Genomic DNA, 19794 nt, shown 5'->3' on the forward strand with positions numbered 1-19794 from the left:
CTTTTCCCACTCTTGATTCCTTAAAAAATCTGTCAGGTGAATCACATAAATGTAAATAAAGCAGCATATGGTGACCAACCTAGTCATACAAGGCATATCACAAGTTTTATATTTTTGGTGCTACATCTTTCTGCTCTAATAACATCTTTGTGTAGCGTCATTCGATGTTGATTGACATCAGAACAAGCATCCATATTTACAAGAATATCACATAGATTTGGCAGCAAATATTTAAGCTTTTCCACAAATTAAAGATATGTTGATTTAGGCTGACTTTACTTACTCTGATGTCTTTTTTTAAAATTAGTTCAAGTTCTCACACAAGCAAATGTGCATATTTTCAAGTTCTGTTTACCTACATTTCAGTTGGTTAGAATGTGATGGAAGCAGGAAATGCTGAAATTGGTTAAAAGAATTGAAATTTCTTGAACAAGATGAAGCTATCTAAACACTTTCTTCACTATTAGTATATTTTTATTCTCTTCGTCAACTTAATCCGATTTTTAGCATTCACTGCTTCCATCTGATTCAAGATCAGCTGAATGGAAAATGAAAATGCATCCATTTGCTACTGTCAGATTTTGATTCCATCTGGATAAAGACAGAAAAGTAAGTATAACCAATTAGATATAAGTTTGTGGAAGAGTGCTGATATGGGCTGCTAACTGTGCAAAATATTCCTAAAAATATAACCTCTTGTTTTCCTGTCAGTTGACTTGGGAACATGCTACCAAGGCTGTTATTTAAATACAAAAATATCATATGATACGTCTTATGTTGTAGGACTAGTGGCTGACCCAGATTAATGTACCATGTAGAACAGCTCTGTATTATTGTGGTGTTTGCCTAACTTCGTTATGGTATCATGCATGCATTAGAGGAAACGCAAATTGCAACTTACCTATAAAAACGGAATATCCATGATTGCTCAGGCTGAATATTTCCACAAACATGAAAAGAGTCAATAATTAGATTGAACACTCAAAGGTAATTAAAGCTGAAATCCATAAATAGCAACAGTACAAATAAAAAAATATTATTTAACTTTAAATTAATTTTAAATGCAAAGTGGGCAAAGAAATACAAATATAAAAAAGAGTAGGTTAATATTATTGTTGATTAAAAAGTGTTAACTGTTATTGTTTTCCTGTTTTTGTAGAATAAGTAGGATCATAAGCAGTTTTGCCAATCTTTGGTCCATATTGGCTACCATGGAATGAAATTCCAAGCATAACCTTGTAAGGACATTTATCTACCAGTGGTATATGACCTATAACCATCAAAATCTGTTGATACATTGAGTATATAATCAAGACCAATGTAGATATAAGTTCAACAAGAGTTTTGAATATAATGATCATTGGAATTGCATTCACTTTACAAAATAGTGATGTTCAATGTTTTTCAGTATAGACTTACCAAAGATGTTGACATTTTTGAGGAAATTATGCTCACACAGATTTGTATCCTTCCAGGCTAAAGCTTTACATCTGTAAACAGCTGATAGACAGTGCATGTTCAGAATTATTTGGGAAGTCCTGTTTGTTGTGATAATATAGCATTAGAGAATATTGTCACTAATGATAACCAATTGTTATTTTTTTTACAGTTTTAACTACTGAATAAAACATTTTGCACCTTGCAGACTTTCACAAGATATTATGCCAAAAATGAAGGATTTTGGGTAATGACTTTCTGTTTGATTTTGACAGGTTTTCTACTGACATTTTTCAAAATCATGTAACAATTTTCATTCCAGAATTGTGATCAGTGCTAAAATTTCTACCATGAATAAATGTTTTCTTTTTCTTTTTTTAACTTGACATTATTTCTTTAGGTTATTTAAATGCAGAAATATTATGAATCAGAATGCAGAGACTTGTAAAACATAAATTCCCTTTCATTGTACATATACACATACCAAGATTGTGACATTTTATTATATTCTCTTTGGCTTTATTAGTCATTGACAGCAAACATATTAATGCTTTAACAAACATAAGTATTATCCAGAATGAGAAGCACATTTATTAGTGTAGTCAGGGTATATGAAGCACATTTATTAGTGTAGTCAGGGTATATGAAGCACATGTATTAGTGTAGTCAGGGTATATGAAGCACATTTATTAGTGTAGTCAGGGTATATGAGGCACATGTATTAGTGTAGTCAGGGTATATGAAGCACATGTATTAGTGTAGTCAGCGTATATGAAGCACATGTATTAGTGTAGTCAGGGTATATGAAGCACATTTATTAGTGTAGTCGGTATAAGAAGCACATTTATTAGTGTAGTCTGGGTATATGAAGCACATGTATTAGTGTAGTCAGGGTGTATGAAGCACATGTATTAGTCTAGTCAGGGTATATGAAGCACATTTATTAGTCTAGTCAGGGCAGAGGTCTCGCTAGGATTTTCAAACTTGGAGTCCAGGACTCCCATTTTGGTAAAAATAGGAGTCCCACCATCAAAAGTTGCAGTCCCTTCTTTCTTACAGAATCAACACAGACGTGAGTGCATCTATTTTGAGATGGAGAGGTTTTCGTAATCGCTCACTTTAATATAGGTTTATTACAACAGTCCATTGACAGGATTGCAAGTTTATGGTTTATTTATTTGTCTACGTCCTTGTAGTAATTTTAGGCAATAGTTAAATAGTATCTGATTTGCTGTTTTTTCCCCGTATTTTCGCAAATACGTGTCAAGTTGGAAAACAGCTTAGACCTTGAAGTGCATCTCGCGAATTTTACAACATAGCATTGTCCTATCTGTTTCTGTCCTACATAATTTGCATCTTAAAGTTAAATCTTTAATAAAATAATACACTGGCTTTGCTTTCAATCATTTGTATATTTTTCTGACAATATTTGCCTGATGATTTTCGAAAACAGACAGTCTAATAAACTGGTACATCCCAGACTTAGCGAAGTCCACCATTATTTCCCATTAAGCCTACTTGTTCACTTACAGTTTCAAACACATATTATGACAAAATAGTGTACAAGAGGCAGCTAATATATATCCAGATCACTGATTCTGATCTGAAAACACGTTTGTATGTTTTATCATCAAAGGATATCATGCAGGAAATTGATAGTTGCTACCTTACTTGGAAAAGGGTTAACGGTCAATCAGCTATCAGAACATAATGCTTGTGAATGGGCAAGAGTTTGTTGGTCAATGTAATTGACATCAAAACTAGGCTTAGCTACTGATGCCTTGATGAATACATTTCGCTATAACACTAGAACTAACCGGGCTAAGGCGAGGGGCATTAAAAAAAATAATATGGTCAGTTTTAAAAAAAATAATATGGTCAGTTATTGTACCTCTTAAATAGCTCTTGTTCGTCCATCAGAGTGATACTGAATTTTGTAAATCCAGGTAATGACTTATTCCAAACACTAAGCTAGGCATCACACACTTTCTTACACTTAGCTACTGTCCTGTCCAAAATATCAATTATAGCAGCTTTAGCACTCTTCTCAGTCTCGTTACAATCTTCGTAAGTTTGCCGTTTAACCCCAAAATACTTATCCAAATTTACGAATGGCACTTTGTCTAAGTCTCAACATGTGTTGATTCTGAGGTCACGTGCACTACTTATTCTGATACATTCGGAAATGAACACAATAACGAAAGCTAAATTTGTTTATTTGATGTACTTTTATAAATGACTGCATGTACATCTCTAGGTCTTGCTGCCCAACTATTGCATCGTGTTCTTTTTGATGTACTCTTTTAATCGCAACATGTATGTACATCAAGGGGTCTTTCATTCACTGAAATCTGTCATTGTAAATATCAGCACAGCTAATTCATCAACACATTTTCCCACAAAGCAGGTGGCTGAAGCAGGACTGGCAAGTCTTTGAATTTTGCCGCACACCTATTACATGCACATGGAGGACTCCCGCCTCGGTGATTTTATGCATCCCAGATCACAAATTGGCGTCCAAATACGCGTAATTGTTTCTGAGATCTCTGCAGGGTATATGAAGCACATTTATTAGTGTAGACGGGGTATATGAAGCACATTTATTAGTGTAGTCAGGGTATATGAAGTACATTTATTAGTGTAGTCAGGGTATATGAAGCACATTTATTAGTGTAGTTAGGGTATATGAAGCACATTTATTAGTGTAGTCAGGGTATATGAAGCACATTTATTAATGTAGTTAGGGTATATGAAGCACATTTATTAGTGTAGTCAGGGTATATGAAGCACATTTATTAGTGTAGTCAGGGTATATGAAGCCTAGCTGGTCCAGATCTTTCAGTGTAGTGGTAAATATGCCTGACTGTGAGTCAGATGATCCAGATTCGATCTCCGACTGTAACACTTAGAATTTGTCTCCTGTCCTGTTACATTTGGGGACTTGTGCAACTTTCATTAGCTCTTGACTAGATTGGGAATGGGGTTTGTCTGTTACCTCTAGTAAATCTAGGTGACATTCAAGGATGAATATCAAGGTCAGGGAGTAGGAGTGAAGTGGTCATGGTATATGAGGCCATTTACTAACTGGTTTGTACTTTGAGACAGATGATATGGATTTGATTCCTGACACATAGATTTTGTCTCCCCTCCTGATACTTTTGTCTCTTGGTAAATTTCTTTCATGTCATGCCAAGGCAACATATAAATACATTATTTTTTTAAAACTGAACATGCTGAAAAATAAGAAACATCTGTCAAACAGAAAATGTATCAGTGGTTAAAATTACATTATTATTCAAGTAATATTTCAAATATTTTTCTGTTTATTTAAATTAGTTATTACTTTAGGCTTGATCATGTTTATACTGTATTACATTATGCAAAATTTTTGATGATATAGAATTGGGATTTGTTTTCTTGCAACTCATGTTAAAGCCTGTTCATATTGATTTTTAATTTAATATTATCAAATATTTTTTGTAGTTTTCAGAGAAGTAAAGTCAGTACATGATACATTAGTGGAAAGTAGTATAATTAGTTACTTAGTAATCTGTACACAAGGAAGAATGGACTTAGTCTAACAGAATGATATATTTTCAAGATATAATTGGAAGGGTTTAAACATGGTTCCAAAAATACGTTCTTGAACAGCAATATATCTGAAAGTTTTGCTACACATATTTAGATTCATATGTCGTGTGTGTGTGTGCAAGATAAAGAATGTGTAAATGAAAGAATACAATCAAGCAATGAATTTATGAAGGCTGCATGGGAGATTACTGTTTGTACCTCTAGCAATGCTACCCTTTCTTCTTGTGGTTACACCTTTCACGGAGCAGATTTTCTAACTGATGTACCCTGCCCAAATATCTTATCTACTTTAGTAAAAGTGGGCATGATATATTTCAATCACCTAATTCAAATATAAAAATGAAATGAAACAAAATAAGGAGACAACTACTAATGGAAGAAAAAAGAGAAAGAAAATGTGTGGTTTTTACATGGGTGAAGTATTGAAATATACCCACTTCCCGGTTTTTGTCACTGAAGTACATCATATGCCTGATTCAACTAATTACTGCCCTTTCCCTAAAACTGAATTCAGTTTTCATCCAATGATCTTAACTTATATTCTATACTTATTAAAATAATATACCCTGCACATTACTAATTTTATAATTTTTGGATTATTCTTTTTTGATGTGAGAAATATTTCAGATTCAAGAATAGATCAAAGATATATTTCGAGTTATGTCTCTAGCTTGGTAGTTATTTTATTTTTCATGCAATCACAAGTTTCAGTACAAGAGAAGGTAGAAAAGAGTGAGTGTTCATGCATTTAAATATGCCCCCCAAAATAGTGTGTGGAAAATTTTTGTGGTAAGAGTAGTCTCCCCTTGTTGTTTATCACTATTCTAATCTCCTAACACTATGGTGTGCCTATTACCATGTTGTTGTAGGGTTTAATGCCATTTTTCAGCACACGATAGGCTATACATGGCGGTCAGTATTAATGGTGGAGGATGAGCCCGGGAAAACCCCAGAAAGAACCACTGACCCACGAGAAGCTACTGGCAAGCTTTCTCACATATCCACATTAGCGGAATCCAAGACTCGAACCCACACAGACATTTACTGATCCCCAAACAATTGCAAACAACATTCAGTTTGCACATGGGACACTTCCTATCCTGTTGTGAAAACCCATCATAGAACTGATCAGAGGATGTTTACAGTTGATAAAAATGCTTGCTAAGGATGTTACATGAACTGGTAAGTCATGTGATATGTGACAAAATAAGAGAATTCTTTAAATGGCTAACAAATATACTTAACATAAATTCCAGGTGAAATGGGTGACTGAGTTGCCAGAAAATGTAAAATTTTGCCTTCTTCTGTAAGGAAAGTGAAAATTATTTTCCCCTGCTATTTTTTAGACATATAATGACTGTAGTTTATAACTTTTGAGATGCTTCCTTGCTGTGGGCAGGAATTTTTTGCACTATTGTGTAGCCAAAGGCGAAATATATGCAGCGTTGATACCAATTACATCAATGAACTAGCTCTTGCAGGTTTACATGCCAGTTTTAATAGCTAACTGACCATTATCCCTTTTCTGAGCAAAATATCACATCTCAATTCCTAAAGTTAGGACTCTAGTGTACTATTTGATGATGAAAATGTACCAACTTCTGTTTCAAATGTAATCAGTGAAGAGAACTTTATTTTTTACTTTTTGTTAAAATGAAGATTTTTACTGCTGTGTTTGTTATTTCCTTTATAAAATCTTTGAAACGCCACATCATTAGACAATAATTTTTCATATATAATTGGGCAAAAAGATTAAGGAAGATATATAATTCAATGAAAACGAAGTCAAAATATTATGTTATAGCAGATTTAGGTGAAATATTTAGTCATGTAGGTCAGTAACATATGGAACAATGCTATGTTGTGGAATTTGAAAAATCACTGTGACGGTCAAGGTTGTTTTCTGACATTCATTTTTGTCAAAATATGAAAAAGACATCGAAACAGATACTATTTAACCAATGCAAGTCATTACTACCAGTATGTAGGCAAATAATAAAACCATAAATTTGCATTCATATCAATTGATAGTTGTAACGAAAAGTGAGTTGTTATATTAAGGATATCTCTTTTTCAAAAAATAGGTGCAGTCACATGGCATAATACATGTTCTTGGTTGTGTCGATTCAGTTGGAAAGAAGTCTAATTCAGTGATATATCAACTTTAATGCTTCAGTGTGTTTTTGTGAGTAATTACATTGTTTTATTGGCAACAGTGAAATTATTAGTGAAAATATAGTATGAAGTCACTTGTGCATTTGCTTCTATTTATGTATTACAGGGGTTGTTTGAAAGTAGTTCAATAATCTTTTTGACTGCTGTTGTATACAAAATGTTCAGAAAATAGAGTTACAGGTCAATGACAGCAATGCTCTGACAAACAATATTTGGAAACAAAAACTGACAGTTATCTTCCAGTTGTTATTTTATGGAAGATGGGGTAACAAGTTTGATGTGAAAATGAAGCATTTAAAATTTAGGGTATTTATCCCACCGGATGGCTAAAGAGAATATTTTTAGCCATTTTCCAAATCTGCCAGAAAGGGAAAAAAAGAAGAAAAAGAAAACGGTCTCATTTGCTATACAGATTTTTATGTGTGTATATAAACCATAATGAAGTTGTTAGTCTTGATTTGTCTTTACTTCTGATATTGTTATGATGTCTGCAATATGGCAGTGTATAGTGATGTCTTGCACTTTGGCATCATGGCCATGGACATTTGGTATCATGTCCCACCCAGTCACATTATCCTGACATCAGACTGACCAGTCCTAACACTGACCTCTTAATGGTAGGCCACAAGCGAGGAAGCTGCTAATATCATTTTTACAAGTCTTTGGTATGACCTGGCCAGGGATCTAACCCACAACCTCTCACATCCGAGGTGGACGCTCTAATCACTTAGGCCACTGGAGTGGTTGCTTATGAGGAGGAAAATGTTATCATGAAAACGGTTTGTGCATTTGTTATTATTTGTTAATAGTTGATACATATACAGTAGACACTTGCAGTGTAAAGTTGTCCCTGGTGCACCAGGTAAGGGGTATGCCATCTGGCTTTCTTTGCTGCTGAAAATTTTCATACTATTAACCTTCACTTTACTGTTAAAAAAGCAGGGTCAGTAATCACAAAAACATGCTTTACAAATGGATGGCTATGTCAATATACAGAATCACAAATAGCCTTCTTTTGATAATGAAAATGGTGCCATTTGTACAGCCACTATGATTGCTGTGATGTCTTAAAAATCTTGTCACTACCCCCTTAGAATGGATGATCATTATGACATGGGTCTTTTATCAATGACTTCTTATGATGTCCACTTTGTCCTAAATAAAAATGGTATCAGTCTGACATCCAAAATGATTATTACATCAGATAATTGAAGATCTTGTTATTGCTGAAAAATATAAGAGATGGTTTCAACACTCAACAGTGAATAATAAGAAATGATCTTGTCCTAAATTCTTGGAAATTCTTTTTGCCCACTATAGTGTTGGTCCCTTTGAGGGACTCTTGTTTTCTTTCCTTACTTCTAGCTGTAACTCAGTATGCAGGTCCATAGTTTTAACAAAATGGTTTTACCCTACTCAGTCATTCTCTGGTATGATATTGTGAAGTTAAATAAAATTTTATCAAACATTTGTTTCTCTGCACTCAAGTTTTCTGATGATCAGCAACCTTGGTTTTTGTCAGCTAATACCTGCAAAGCTTTTGTGGCTTTATTTTCTGAATTATATCACATTTTAATAAACAGAATTAAAAATTCTGACTTTACTAATGACAAATAAATTGCCCGGAAAACTTACATTTCATAAACAACTGAAATATGGTTTACAAAATTATTAGGTAATATATTTACAAGTGAAGAATGTATTCTTTTGCAAAATCCCATTTATGGTAATACAAGGGAAATGGTTTGATTATACTTTAAGGGGCCTTCCATTACAGTTGGAGGATGAGTTGCCAAAGAAGATGGAGGGTTTGGGGGACCACCACCAGTGGGGATACAGGTTTTTTTTAAAAAAAGTATCCTGGTGTAGAGTAAAAGTAGTGAGCTAATTCACCTGTCTCCCAGCTGATAAGGAATGACCTGTGTTTAGAGCATGCTTACCAATCTGCAACAAGTGGTCATGTTGTGTATTACTGTAGTGTCTCCACAATGAGTAAGTAACATGACCGTATTTGGATGTATTGTGTATGAAGTAATTTTCAGTGTTTAAAGATTGTGATTGTTAGTTTGCAATGTATCATTGTGGACAGGCTTTTCCACAGTCCTTTTCATCTCCATCGCATTGTGTAGAGAAATGAAAAGTCATGTAAGCTGTAGAGATGACGTTTGATGAAGAAATACATGTATTCAGTTTGTGCCACTAGCTCATTTTTACACCATTGCTGGTGCCATGTACTGTAACTCATGAGCAGCTCACGTATGTATTATATGTAGCAATTTGTTTGAAAATTACGCATGAAAGATCATTACTTGAAAATGTAGAGGCATAATTTACCCAAGAACTTCCTTAATTTATCCCTCAGGAAAATAACTTTTGATTTTCCAATTTTAATTTATCCTATAACCTCAAAAATGTATCTGTGGTATACATTGAGCATGAACTTTTTGATGTCAGTTAAGAATGACAAACTATCAGTGATATTCTTTTATTTCACTTTTTTTAAGGATAATGATGAGAACTACCAGTTGTGTGTGAATTTTAGTACTTCAAATATCAAGCATCATAAATTCCTTGATGTAGACAGTCATAAGGTTATGAGATCAGTTGAAGGGTAAGTACTTAGTTTTTCATTGATGTTATATCATATTCCACGACAAATTTATGCATTCTTATAAGCTGTAACAATATTTGCTTAATTTTATATGCTGGACTTAAAGATACTCTGAGCAACTGGACATTGGTCATAGGAGTTCTCAAATGCCATTATGTCAACATGTCTTTGATTTGTTCGTCATTATTTTACCAGAATAAACACCTTAATAAAATAAGATTCAGTGTTCCCTCTGTCTAGACATCGTTTCTTTGTTAAAATATCAATGAAGATGTTTGTCATAGGTGACTGTTTTTTTGTTGGACAGTCAAAATATGTAGTTCTGTTGCCATCTAAGGTTGATTGGTCATTATGTTTTCAGAATTGTTGTGAAAACCTATCCCCTGGACTTATTAAAAGCCCTATAAGTGAATGATTGTTCTAGTGTCTATACTACCAACATTACATAAGTCCCTCACACTGCATGGTTTGTGGGTATGTGAGAAAGCTTGCCAGTAGCTTCTCATGGGTCGGTGGTTCTTTCTGGGGTTTTCCCGGGTTCTTCCTCCACCATTAATACTGGCCGCTATGTATAGCTTATCGTGTGCTGAAAAATGGCGTTAAACCCTAGAACAACAACAACAACACTAATTCAGAAACTGAACATCTTTTATTTTCACAGCAGTGATATCTGATATAATGACAAGCACTGCTGAACAAACTTGAACACCGCTAATATATTTAATTTAAATCTTTCAGTCTGTCCACATTATTAATTACCCATTCAACCTCCTCAGGCTCAGATTCATCAAATTCGTCCTCCTCACTGTCACTACCATCACATTCAGTATCTCTTATGATATTGTCCTCACATCCATTCAAGTTATTGTTAATACCACAAACTTGAAATGATTTTTGGATCAGATCTGTTTTGTCCCGAAGTGATTCGAACATCTTTTATTTACACAGCAGTGATATCTGATATAATCCAAGTACAGCTGAACAAACGTGAATGCTGCTAATATATTTTAAAAAACCTGTTGCCCAGCTCCTACTGGCTTGAAACTCAATTTCTGGATGTTCACTTGACACAAATTCCTTGGCATTAGGGCATATAGTATCCACACTAACAGGGATCTGCAGATCGCATTGGACGAGAACCCACTTTGCAATTTTTTCATCTAACTCATTGCCATATGATACTGGTCTTCCACTCCTTGCTAAATGTCCCCATTCATTCAGCTGCTGAGAAAAATCTATTTTTAACCAATTTGCAGTGGTTGATTTGGGGATTTTGAAATGTCTTGCTGTTACTTGAATTCCTTGCAATTTTGAGTAATTTGCAACTTCCTCTTTTTGCTTTAAAGTAAAAGACTTGTAATACCCACACCTGACATCATTTTTGTAGGCATCATATCTCTCCTGACTTTCATGTCTTTTTGCAGCTGGTTCATTTTCTTTTACGTCACATTCCTCCTCTCTAGCACAATTTTTTGGTCGACCTACAGTCGTTTTAATTGAAGCTTTAGGTAACGCATTTTCTTTCCATGCGCGAGGCAAGGCCTCTTCACTACTCAAGTATCACACTACAAACTTATCCATAATAGCGGAGATCTATAATGTGTTTTTTTAAATATTTTTTTATTCCCCTTTATTATATATATGCGATAACAATGACTGGGAGGAATCACTTTTTGTGTAAATGTGAGAAGTTATCGTTTCAAAGTGTTCCATTGTTTCTATTTATTTTCAAAATCCCAGTGAAAACTGGTATAAAGAAATAAAAGTTGGTTTCTCCATGTTGGCCAACTTTATATACATATGTTTACTTAAAAACAAATCTCCACTCTAAAAGAAATCCAAAGTCTGCTTCCGGGGTCGGCTTGGTTTGTAATAAATTAACCTTTGTATTTGTTATCATACTGGTAAGTTCAAACAGAGGTTATGGCTGTTACAAGGTGTGTTTATTCAACACCTGGGATTTCATTTATATACCATCTGTAGTCATAATTGATGCAAACATGTTTCAAATTCATCTGTGTAAATAGTATACACAGCATTAACATGCTTTAATAATACTTTTTGTAACCCATGGAATCAAAAAGATTGTCATTTGTACTCACAGTGAAAGTATTTCTAATTATGATTTTAGTTTGCGAGATATTGTCATATTGTTACCATGGATATAAAACACTCTTGGTTATTTTGTGCCTTACACCGCGTCATGCATGAAAGGCAGGTGCTTTCGAGCAATGGAGTTTATAATTCTCACACTCTCTCTCTCTCTCTTTTGTATGTGATTTTGCAGGATCCAGTTTTCATTCTCATGACATTCAAATCTTTGAGGACAACACAACATGATTTGTTTCTCAATATTCACGTCAATGACCAGTGTGTTTTGTTGTCTGATGAAAAGTGATAACACTCTATATGCATGCGCTACTTATACAGAGTTCGTGGATATATTTTTCCTTTAATAAATTACTAATGTCGACCAAAAAAGTGAATGAATGATAAAGATTACTGACATCTCTGTGTGAGTTCAAGTCTTGGATTCAGCCAATGTTGGTACACTGTGATTGCGATTTACATGAGGGTTACATTTTTTAAGTGTGCACATAATTTGAGAGTCGCATAAATGAAGATCATTTTCTCCGTATAAATTTAGTATGTTAAATTAGGGGATGCTTCTGCAAAGTAGATTAAAATAAAAAAATAATGAAATTTTTCATAAAAAGCATAGGGAAACAAACTTAAAACATAGGAAACATAAAATAAAAACATGAAATTATGAATTTTAAGCAGAACATCTGTACGTGTAATTAAAAAACTAAAGCTGCATTGAACAGTAGTGTTCATCAAGCCATGTTACTAACATTCTTTCCATCCTGTCCGTTATGTTGGGGTGGGTATAGCAACTTTTCAGGTTCGAAAAGGAGGTCCCAGCTTACATACATCTTTTAATTTTTCAGCACAGTCATGTATATGTATTGTTCTACATGTGCTTTTGCTAAGGATCAAAGCATGCATTATCATGGCGCTACTCTGACCAGCTTCATACCTTTTCACTAATTCAAGTTTAACCTCTAAAGAATTAGCCTTCCTTGGTCTCTTCGGTCTGTCTTTTGCTCATCTTTTAGATGCCATCACTAATAACGTTCCAAAATTGTAACAGACAATTTGTACATGTACATATGTTCACAGCACTGCGGCCACAGTAAACATAATGGCGGGGGCGTAAGAGCTGGGCATTGTGGGTAATGTTTGCCTGCGGCAGTGGCATGATCTGTATGTATGAGAGAGTTATCTCAATAGTAGCAATCTTATTCTTGTAAACTGAGATCACATAAATCCTGATCACATTGTATGTGATAAAGCTTGCCCGTAGCTTCTCATGGGTTGGTGGTTCTTTCCAGGTTCTTCCTCCACCATTTATACTGGCTGCCATATATAGCCCATCTTGTGCTGAAAATGGCATTAAACCCTACAACAGCAGCAACAAAATTTTGTCAAGTAAAAAATAGTGATTTTAATCTGGTTTCATTGTAATCATGCCTTCTTGCATTCAGCTGTGAAAAATTTCAATCTATATCTACAAACATTTATGTGAGAACCTAATGAACAGACATAGTTTGTCGCTGTTTTAAAGTGAATTCAGCTGTTCTTCCGACAAGAAATATAAAACTTTTAATGCAGTCCTGTTTTTATAAATTTTTTCTCCGATTGTTTTTTTCAAAATAAAAAAATGGTCTTCCAATCCCATTGCACAATGATCCTTGCAAAGTATTCATTCTGTGTATTATTTAACACATGGTTGTAACGACTATTCTGACGAGTCAAAAGTTTCTTCTTATCCAATCAATCTTTATGCAACAGAAACTGATGGAAGGAAACAATCTTGCATAACATGGTGTCTTGAGTTTTTGAGAGAGAAGAGGACACAAAAAGTTTGGATAAAGGTCTAAAAAATGTGTGGGAATGGGAATAGCTAAAGTGGAAAAACAGTGGAAATGTAGGTGGGCAGTGCATAAGAAAACTGAGCACCAGAGCAGCGGCATTTTGTGATATGTTCAAGAAGGACTTGAATTATGATAATCGTGGCTGTTATAGTTTGGAGCAGCAGCCAGCTCCTCCAAAAGATGCCACATACAGAAAAATTGACTATCAGAAACACAAGTTACAGCCAATAGATGGAGGTGCTTGAAAGGAAACAAAAACCCTTCTTGAGAAAAAAAAGAAAAGATTGAACACTGAACTAAAGTGTTATTGGTGACAAAAAGGAAAGCAAAAGAAATAATTTGTCAAGGTTGCAAAAAGAGCAAGACTGGCTTATCATGTCACTAGGTTGTGTCCAGTGGAGGAAACGACAAGTGAATTTATGTGATTATTTGTATGCAGTTGATATGTTTGGGTGTTTTATTTCGACTTATTTTTTTAAAAGAGGAAAATGTCATATAATTTTTGCTGCAAAAATTGACAAATAATTAAGACTGAATTACTGTGTGAACAATGACATCACATGCAATAATTTGAGCACTAATGTTATTGGAGAACAAGATAGATTCCAAGGAAAGTGTAAACATACTGTTACGACTAACCATATTCTTGTAGGTTACTTGGTGCAAGATCAGTTTTAAGGTTTTCATCCACCTAAATTTTATTTCTCTCTAACTCCATATATTTATGTATGTTGCCCCTTATGTATGATAGGGGAGATTGGAATGGAAAAAGAAAGGATTGCATTGAATTGTGTACCATTGTAAATTCACTTACAAAATAGGGACTATTAATACTTTTTATCTTTATTTTCATACATCATTAATGATTAATGACGGAAAATTCATCACTGATCTACAGGCCTGAAATTGAAAGAATGTTTATATATTCTTATTGTGCCATTTGTGGATCACAATTTGGTACACTAATAGTATTGGTATATCAATTTGCTTTATACCAACACTTTAAATGCCATGTTATATATATATATATATATATATATATATATATTGCTTTATACCAACACTTTAAATGCCATGTTATATATATATATATATATATATATATATATATATATATATATATATATATAGAGTCAAAAAGAAAAAATGTACATTTTCACATCAGAGAAGAAAACAGGTGCAAAGTCTGTGTGAAAGATTGTGCATATAAAATTAACAAGTGATGAAATGTAACAAATTCTATGGATTGAAAGGGAAAGAATGCAGAAACCAAGTTCATATAGATTGTCAGTCTTTTAATTTGTTTTCTGGATAATAATCATAAATACTATGTACCTTCTTGTTTTCAGACATGACAATTGCCAATTGATTGTCACCGCAATGCCTTGAGCATTTCTGTGGATACTTAATTAAGTACCAACTGTAAAGGTCCTACAGGTGGCGCTCACCAGATAATATGTACTTTTGAGAGAGTGACGTATGTAAGGTGAAGTAGTTCACATTTAAAACATGCACAATGGAGAGAATGTTTGCATACCACTATGCTACATTAATGTAATGTGGATGATATTTCTTTTGGATATTGTAGTTTTGGAAATTTTACATGATTTAAGCACACTGCTAACTAAAATGACTGCTCCCTTGTGTTAAAAAATCAGTCTGAATTAGTCTAAAATACACTATACATAGCAACTATTAAAATAGGGAAAATGAATTTTGCCAGACTAGACAATACCAGCTTCTGAAAGTGCAATGAATGAATTACCAAATATATAAAATGTAAAAAAAGTTATTGGCTCTTTTTTATACAATTGACCTCTGAAGTTCAGGAAGTGAAAATGACCAAGTAGAGCTAGCACTTTTTTGAAAGGTACACATTTGAAGTAAGGCCAAGCTGTATACTCTATAACCCATAGTACACCCATCAATCATACACCAAAATAAAGGGAATTAAAGGTTCTTTGCATTATACCTAAGATATACAAGGTCATTTTTAAATAACTAGTATAACCAGTGAGGAAAGCCGGGGACATTCTTTTTCTTTAAAATCCTAACCCTATGCAAAATGCGAAACTGTATAGCGCCACCACAACAATAATCCTTCTTGCCAGTTATTTTTAAATTTAATGTAAAACATTCAGTTGAAGTAAAAAAAGTTGTAACAAGAAAAAGAAAACAAATTATTAAATGGGATAATGTGTTGTTTTGGGTTCTTGATTTGAAGTTACATCAGTTTTAGTATTATTTCTCCTTCTGTGCATGCTTCATTTGTTCTTTCATATTATTTATTTATGAAAATGATTTATGTTTTTGTTTTTTTAAATCAGAAAACTGTGCATTAGAATTTCACCCAACAACAGTCTTTTAATATCAGTGATACACCGTACATTTCATTTCGATGATGGAAATATCCCATGGCCATATACGATAATTCTATGATGGAAAATATCCCATGTAAAATAATTCAATCTTTCTATAAGATGGAAAGTTCAGAACTGGTAAGAGGAAAGAAAACAAACCCAGTCTGTCCCCCACCCCTGATGTCATAGGCCCATGTGCAGCAGGCATATATTTTTAAGGATATCTTTATTTGGTTGAATTAAATGATGATGTTTGAAATATTACTTTTTTTCCATGTCAGAAACATGCCTGGCATTTTAAATATAGTTTTCCATATACACTGTAGTTAGAATGTTTACACCTGCAGTCCATTGGATATATATTTGTAGTTTAAGCTCCCTTGTGAGTTTTTAGGCATTGTTCAATTGTTTCTGCCCATATGTACCTGCACCCCACGCCTTGGCGATAGGGTAAACCATTATTGCTTCTAAATTTAGCATAATTCTTTTAGTTTTGGTTGTTTTTGGACTGTTGTATATGCATAGTATATCCATTCTTTTATTTTGGTTGTTTTTGGACTGTTGTGTATGCATAGTCTGCCCATTCTTTTATTTTGGTGGTTTTTAGACTGTTGTATATGCATAATCTGCCCATTCTTTTAGTTTTGGTTGTTTTTGGACTGTTGTATATGCATAGTCTGCCCATTCTTTTAGTTTTGGTTGTTTTTAGACTGTTGTATATGCATAGTCTGCCCATTCTTTGAGTTTTGGTTGTTTTTGGACTGTTGTATATGCATAGTCTGCCCATTCTTTGAGTTTTGGTTGTTTTTGGACTGTTGTATATGCATAGTCTGCCCATTCTTTTAGTTTTGGTTGTTTTTAGACTGTTGTATATGCATAATCTGCCCATTCTTTTAGTTTTGGTTGTTTTTGGACTGTTGTATATGCATAGTCTGCCCATTCTTTTAGTTTTGGTTGTTTTTGGACTGTTGTATATGCATAGTCTGCCCATTCTTTTAGTTTTGGTTGTTTTTGGACTGTTGTATATGCATAGTCTGCCCATTCTTTTAGTTTTGGTTGTTTTTGGACTGTTGTATATGCATAATCTGCCCGTTCTTTTAGTTTTGGTTGTTTTTGGACTGTTGTATATGCATAGTCTGCCCATTCTTTTAGTTTTGGTTGTTTTCGAACTGTTGTATATGCATAGTCTGTCCATTCTTTTAGTTTTGGTTGTTTTTGGACTGTTGTATATGCATAGTCTGCCCATTCATTTAGTTTTGGTTGTTTTTGGACTGTTGTATATGCATAGTCTGCCCATTCTTTTTGGACTGTTGTATATGCATAGTCTGCCCATTCTTTTAGTTTTGGTTGTTTTTGGACTGTTGTATATGCATAGTCTGCCCATTCTTTTTGGACTGTTGTATATGCATAGTCTGCCCATTCTTTGAGTTTTGGTTGTTTTTGGACTGTTGTATATGCATAATCTGCCCATTCTTTGAGTTTTGGTTGTTTTTGGACTGTTGTATATGCATAGTCTGCCCATTCTTTTATTTTGGTGGTTTTTAGACTGTTGTACATGCATAATCTGCCCATTCTTTTAGTTTTGGTTGTTTTTGGACTGTTGTATATGCATAGTCTGCCCATTCTTTTAGTTTTGGTTGTTTTTAGACTGTTGTATATGCATAGTCTGCCCATTCTTTTAGTTTTGGTTGTTTTTGGACTGTTGTATATGCATAGTCTGCCCATTCTTTTAGTTTTGGTTGTTTTTAGACTGTTGTATATGCATAATCTGCCCATTCTTTTAGTTTTGGTTGTTTTTGGACTGTTGTATATGCATAGTCTGCCCATTCTTTTAGTTTTGGTTGTTTTTAGACTGTTGTATATGCATAGTCTGCCCATTCTTTTAGTTTGGGTTGTTTTTGGACTGTTGTATATGCATAATCTGCCCGTTCTTTTAGTTTTGGTTGTTTTTGGACTGTTGTATATGCATAGTCTGCCCATTCTTTTAGTTTTGGTTGTTTTCGAACTGTTGTATATGCATAGTCTGTCCATTCTTTTAGTTTTGGTTGTTTTTGGACTGTTGTATATGCATAGTCTGCCCATTCATTTAGTTTTGGTTGTTTTTGGACTGTTGTATATGCATAGTCTGCCCATTCTTTTTGGACTGTTGTATATGCATAGTCTGCCCATTCTTTTAGTTTTGGTTGTTTTTGGACTGTTGTATATGCATAGTCTGCCCATTCTTTTTGGACTGTTGTATATGCATAGTCTGCCCATTCTTTGAGTTTTGGTTGTTTTTGGACTGTTGTATATGCATAATCTGCCCATTCTTTGAGTTTTGGTTGTTTTTGGACTGTTGTATATGCATAATCTGCCCATTCTTTTATTTTGGTGGTTTTTAGACTGTTGTACATGCATAATCTGCCCATTCTTTTAGTTTTGGTTGTTTTTGGACTGTTGTATATGCATAGTCTGCCCATTCTTTTAGTTTTGGTTGTTTTTAGACTGTTGTATATGCATAGTCTGCCCATTCTTTTAGTTTTGGTTGTTTTTGGACTGTTGTATATGCATAGTCTGCCCATTCTTTTAGTTTTGGTTGTTTTTGGACTGTTGTATATGCATAGTCTGCCCATTCTTTTAGTTTTGGTTGTTTTTAGACTGTTGTATATGCATAATCTGCCCATTCTTTTAGTTTTGGTTGTTTTTGGACTGTTGTATATGCATAATCTGCCCATTCTTTTAGTTTTGGTTGTTTTTGGACTGTTGTATATGCATAATCTGCCCGTTCTTTTAGTTTTGGTTGTTTTTGGACTGTTGTATATGCATAGTCTGCCCATTCTTTTAGTTTTGGTTGTTTTCGAACTGTTATATATGCATAGTCTGCCCATTCATTTAGTTTTGGTTGTTTTTGGACTGTTGTATATGCATAGTTTGCCCATTCTTTTTGGACTGTTGTATATGCATAGTCTGCCCATTCTTTTTGGACTGTTGTATATGCATAGTCTGCCCATTCTTTGAGTTTTGGTTGTTTTTGGACTGTTGTATATGCATAGTCTGCCCATTCTTTTATTTTGGTGGTTTTTAGACTGTTGTACATGCATAATCTGCCCATTCTTTTAGTTTTGGTTGTTTTTGGACTGTTGTATATGCATAGTCTGCCCATTCTTTTAGTTTTGGTTGTTTTTGGACTGTTGTATATGCATAATCTGCCCATTCTTTTAGTTTGGTTGTTTTTGGACTGTTGTATATGCATAGTCTGCCCATTCTTTTAGTTTGGTTGTTTTTGGACTGTTGTATATGAATAGTCTGCCCATTCTTTTAGTTTGGTTGTTTTTGGACTGTTGTATATGCACAGTCTGCCCATTCTTTTAGTTTTGGTTGTTTTTGGACTGTTGTATATGCATAGTCTGTCCATTCTTTTAGTTTGGTAGACCAGTGTATTTGCGTATTGTATTTAAATACATGGTTTGATATTGACAAATGCGATAATGTTGAACTTTTAAGAGTTACAGGGGTTCTCATAGCAACATTAATAATATATTATTAATCAGGGCTTTCCTTATAAGCTGGGAGCTTGGTGATTTACCTGTCTACTTTTACTTTACACCCAGATACTCTATAAACAAAAATCCTTATCCCCATTGGGGTGAGATTCGCTCTTCCCACTTTCTGTCAACTTTGGCAACTGACCCTACAACTTTAA

General features: G+C 34.1%; 1 protein-coding gene across 2 annotated transcripts in view; it reads left to right on the top strand.

The window, feature by feature from the left end:
• The window catches only part of LOC149784325 (gamma-tubulin complex component 5-like), a 238976-nt gene that overhangs the window by 1029 nt on the left and 218153 nt on the right, over window positions 1-19794 (top strand). For both annotated transcript variants that reach the window (XM_089932364.1, XM_089932365.1), the window contains exon 2: window positions 9708-9814. In XM_089932364.1, the coding sequence (XP_089788490.1) occupies window positions 9708-9814 (107 nt within the window). The remainder of the gene's footprint in view (window positions 1-9707; window positions 9815-19794) is intronic.

The sequence above is a fragment of the Sinohyriopsis cumingii genome, chromosome 14 (genome assembly GCF_028554795.1).
Source record: "Sinohyriopsis cumingii isolate HCF-2022 chromosome 14, ASM2855479v2, whole genome shotgun sequence".
Taxonomy (NCBI): domain Eukaryota; kingdom Metazoa; phylum Mollusca; class Bivalvia; order Unionida; family Unionidae; genus Sinohyriopsis; species Sinohyriopsis cumingii.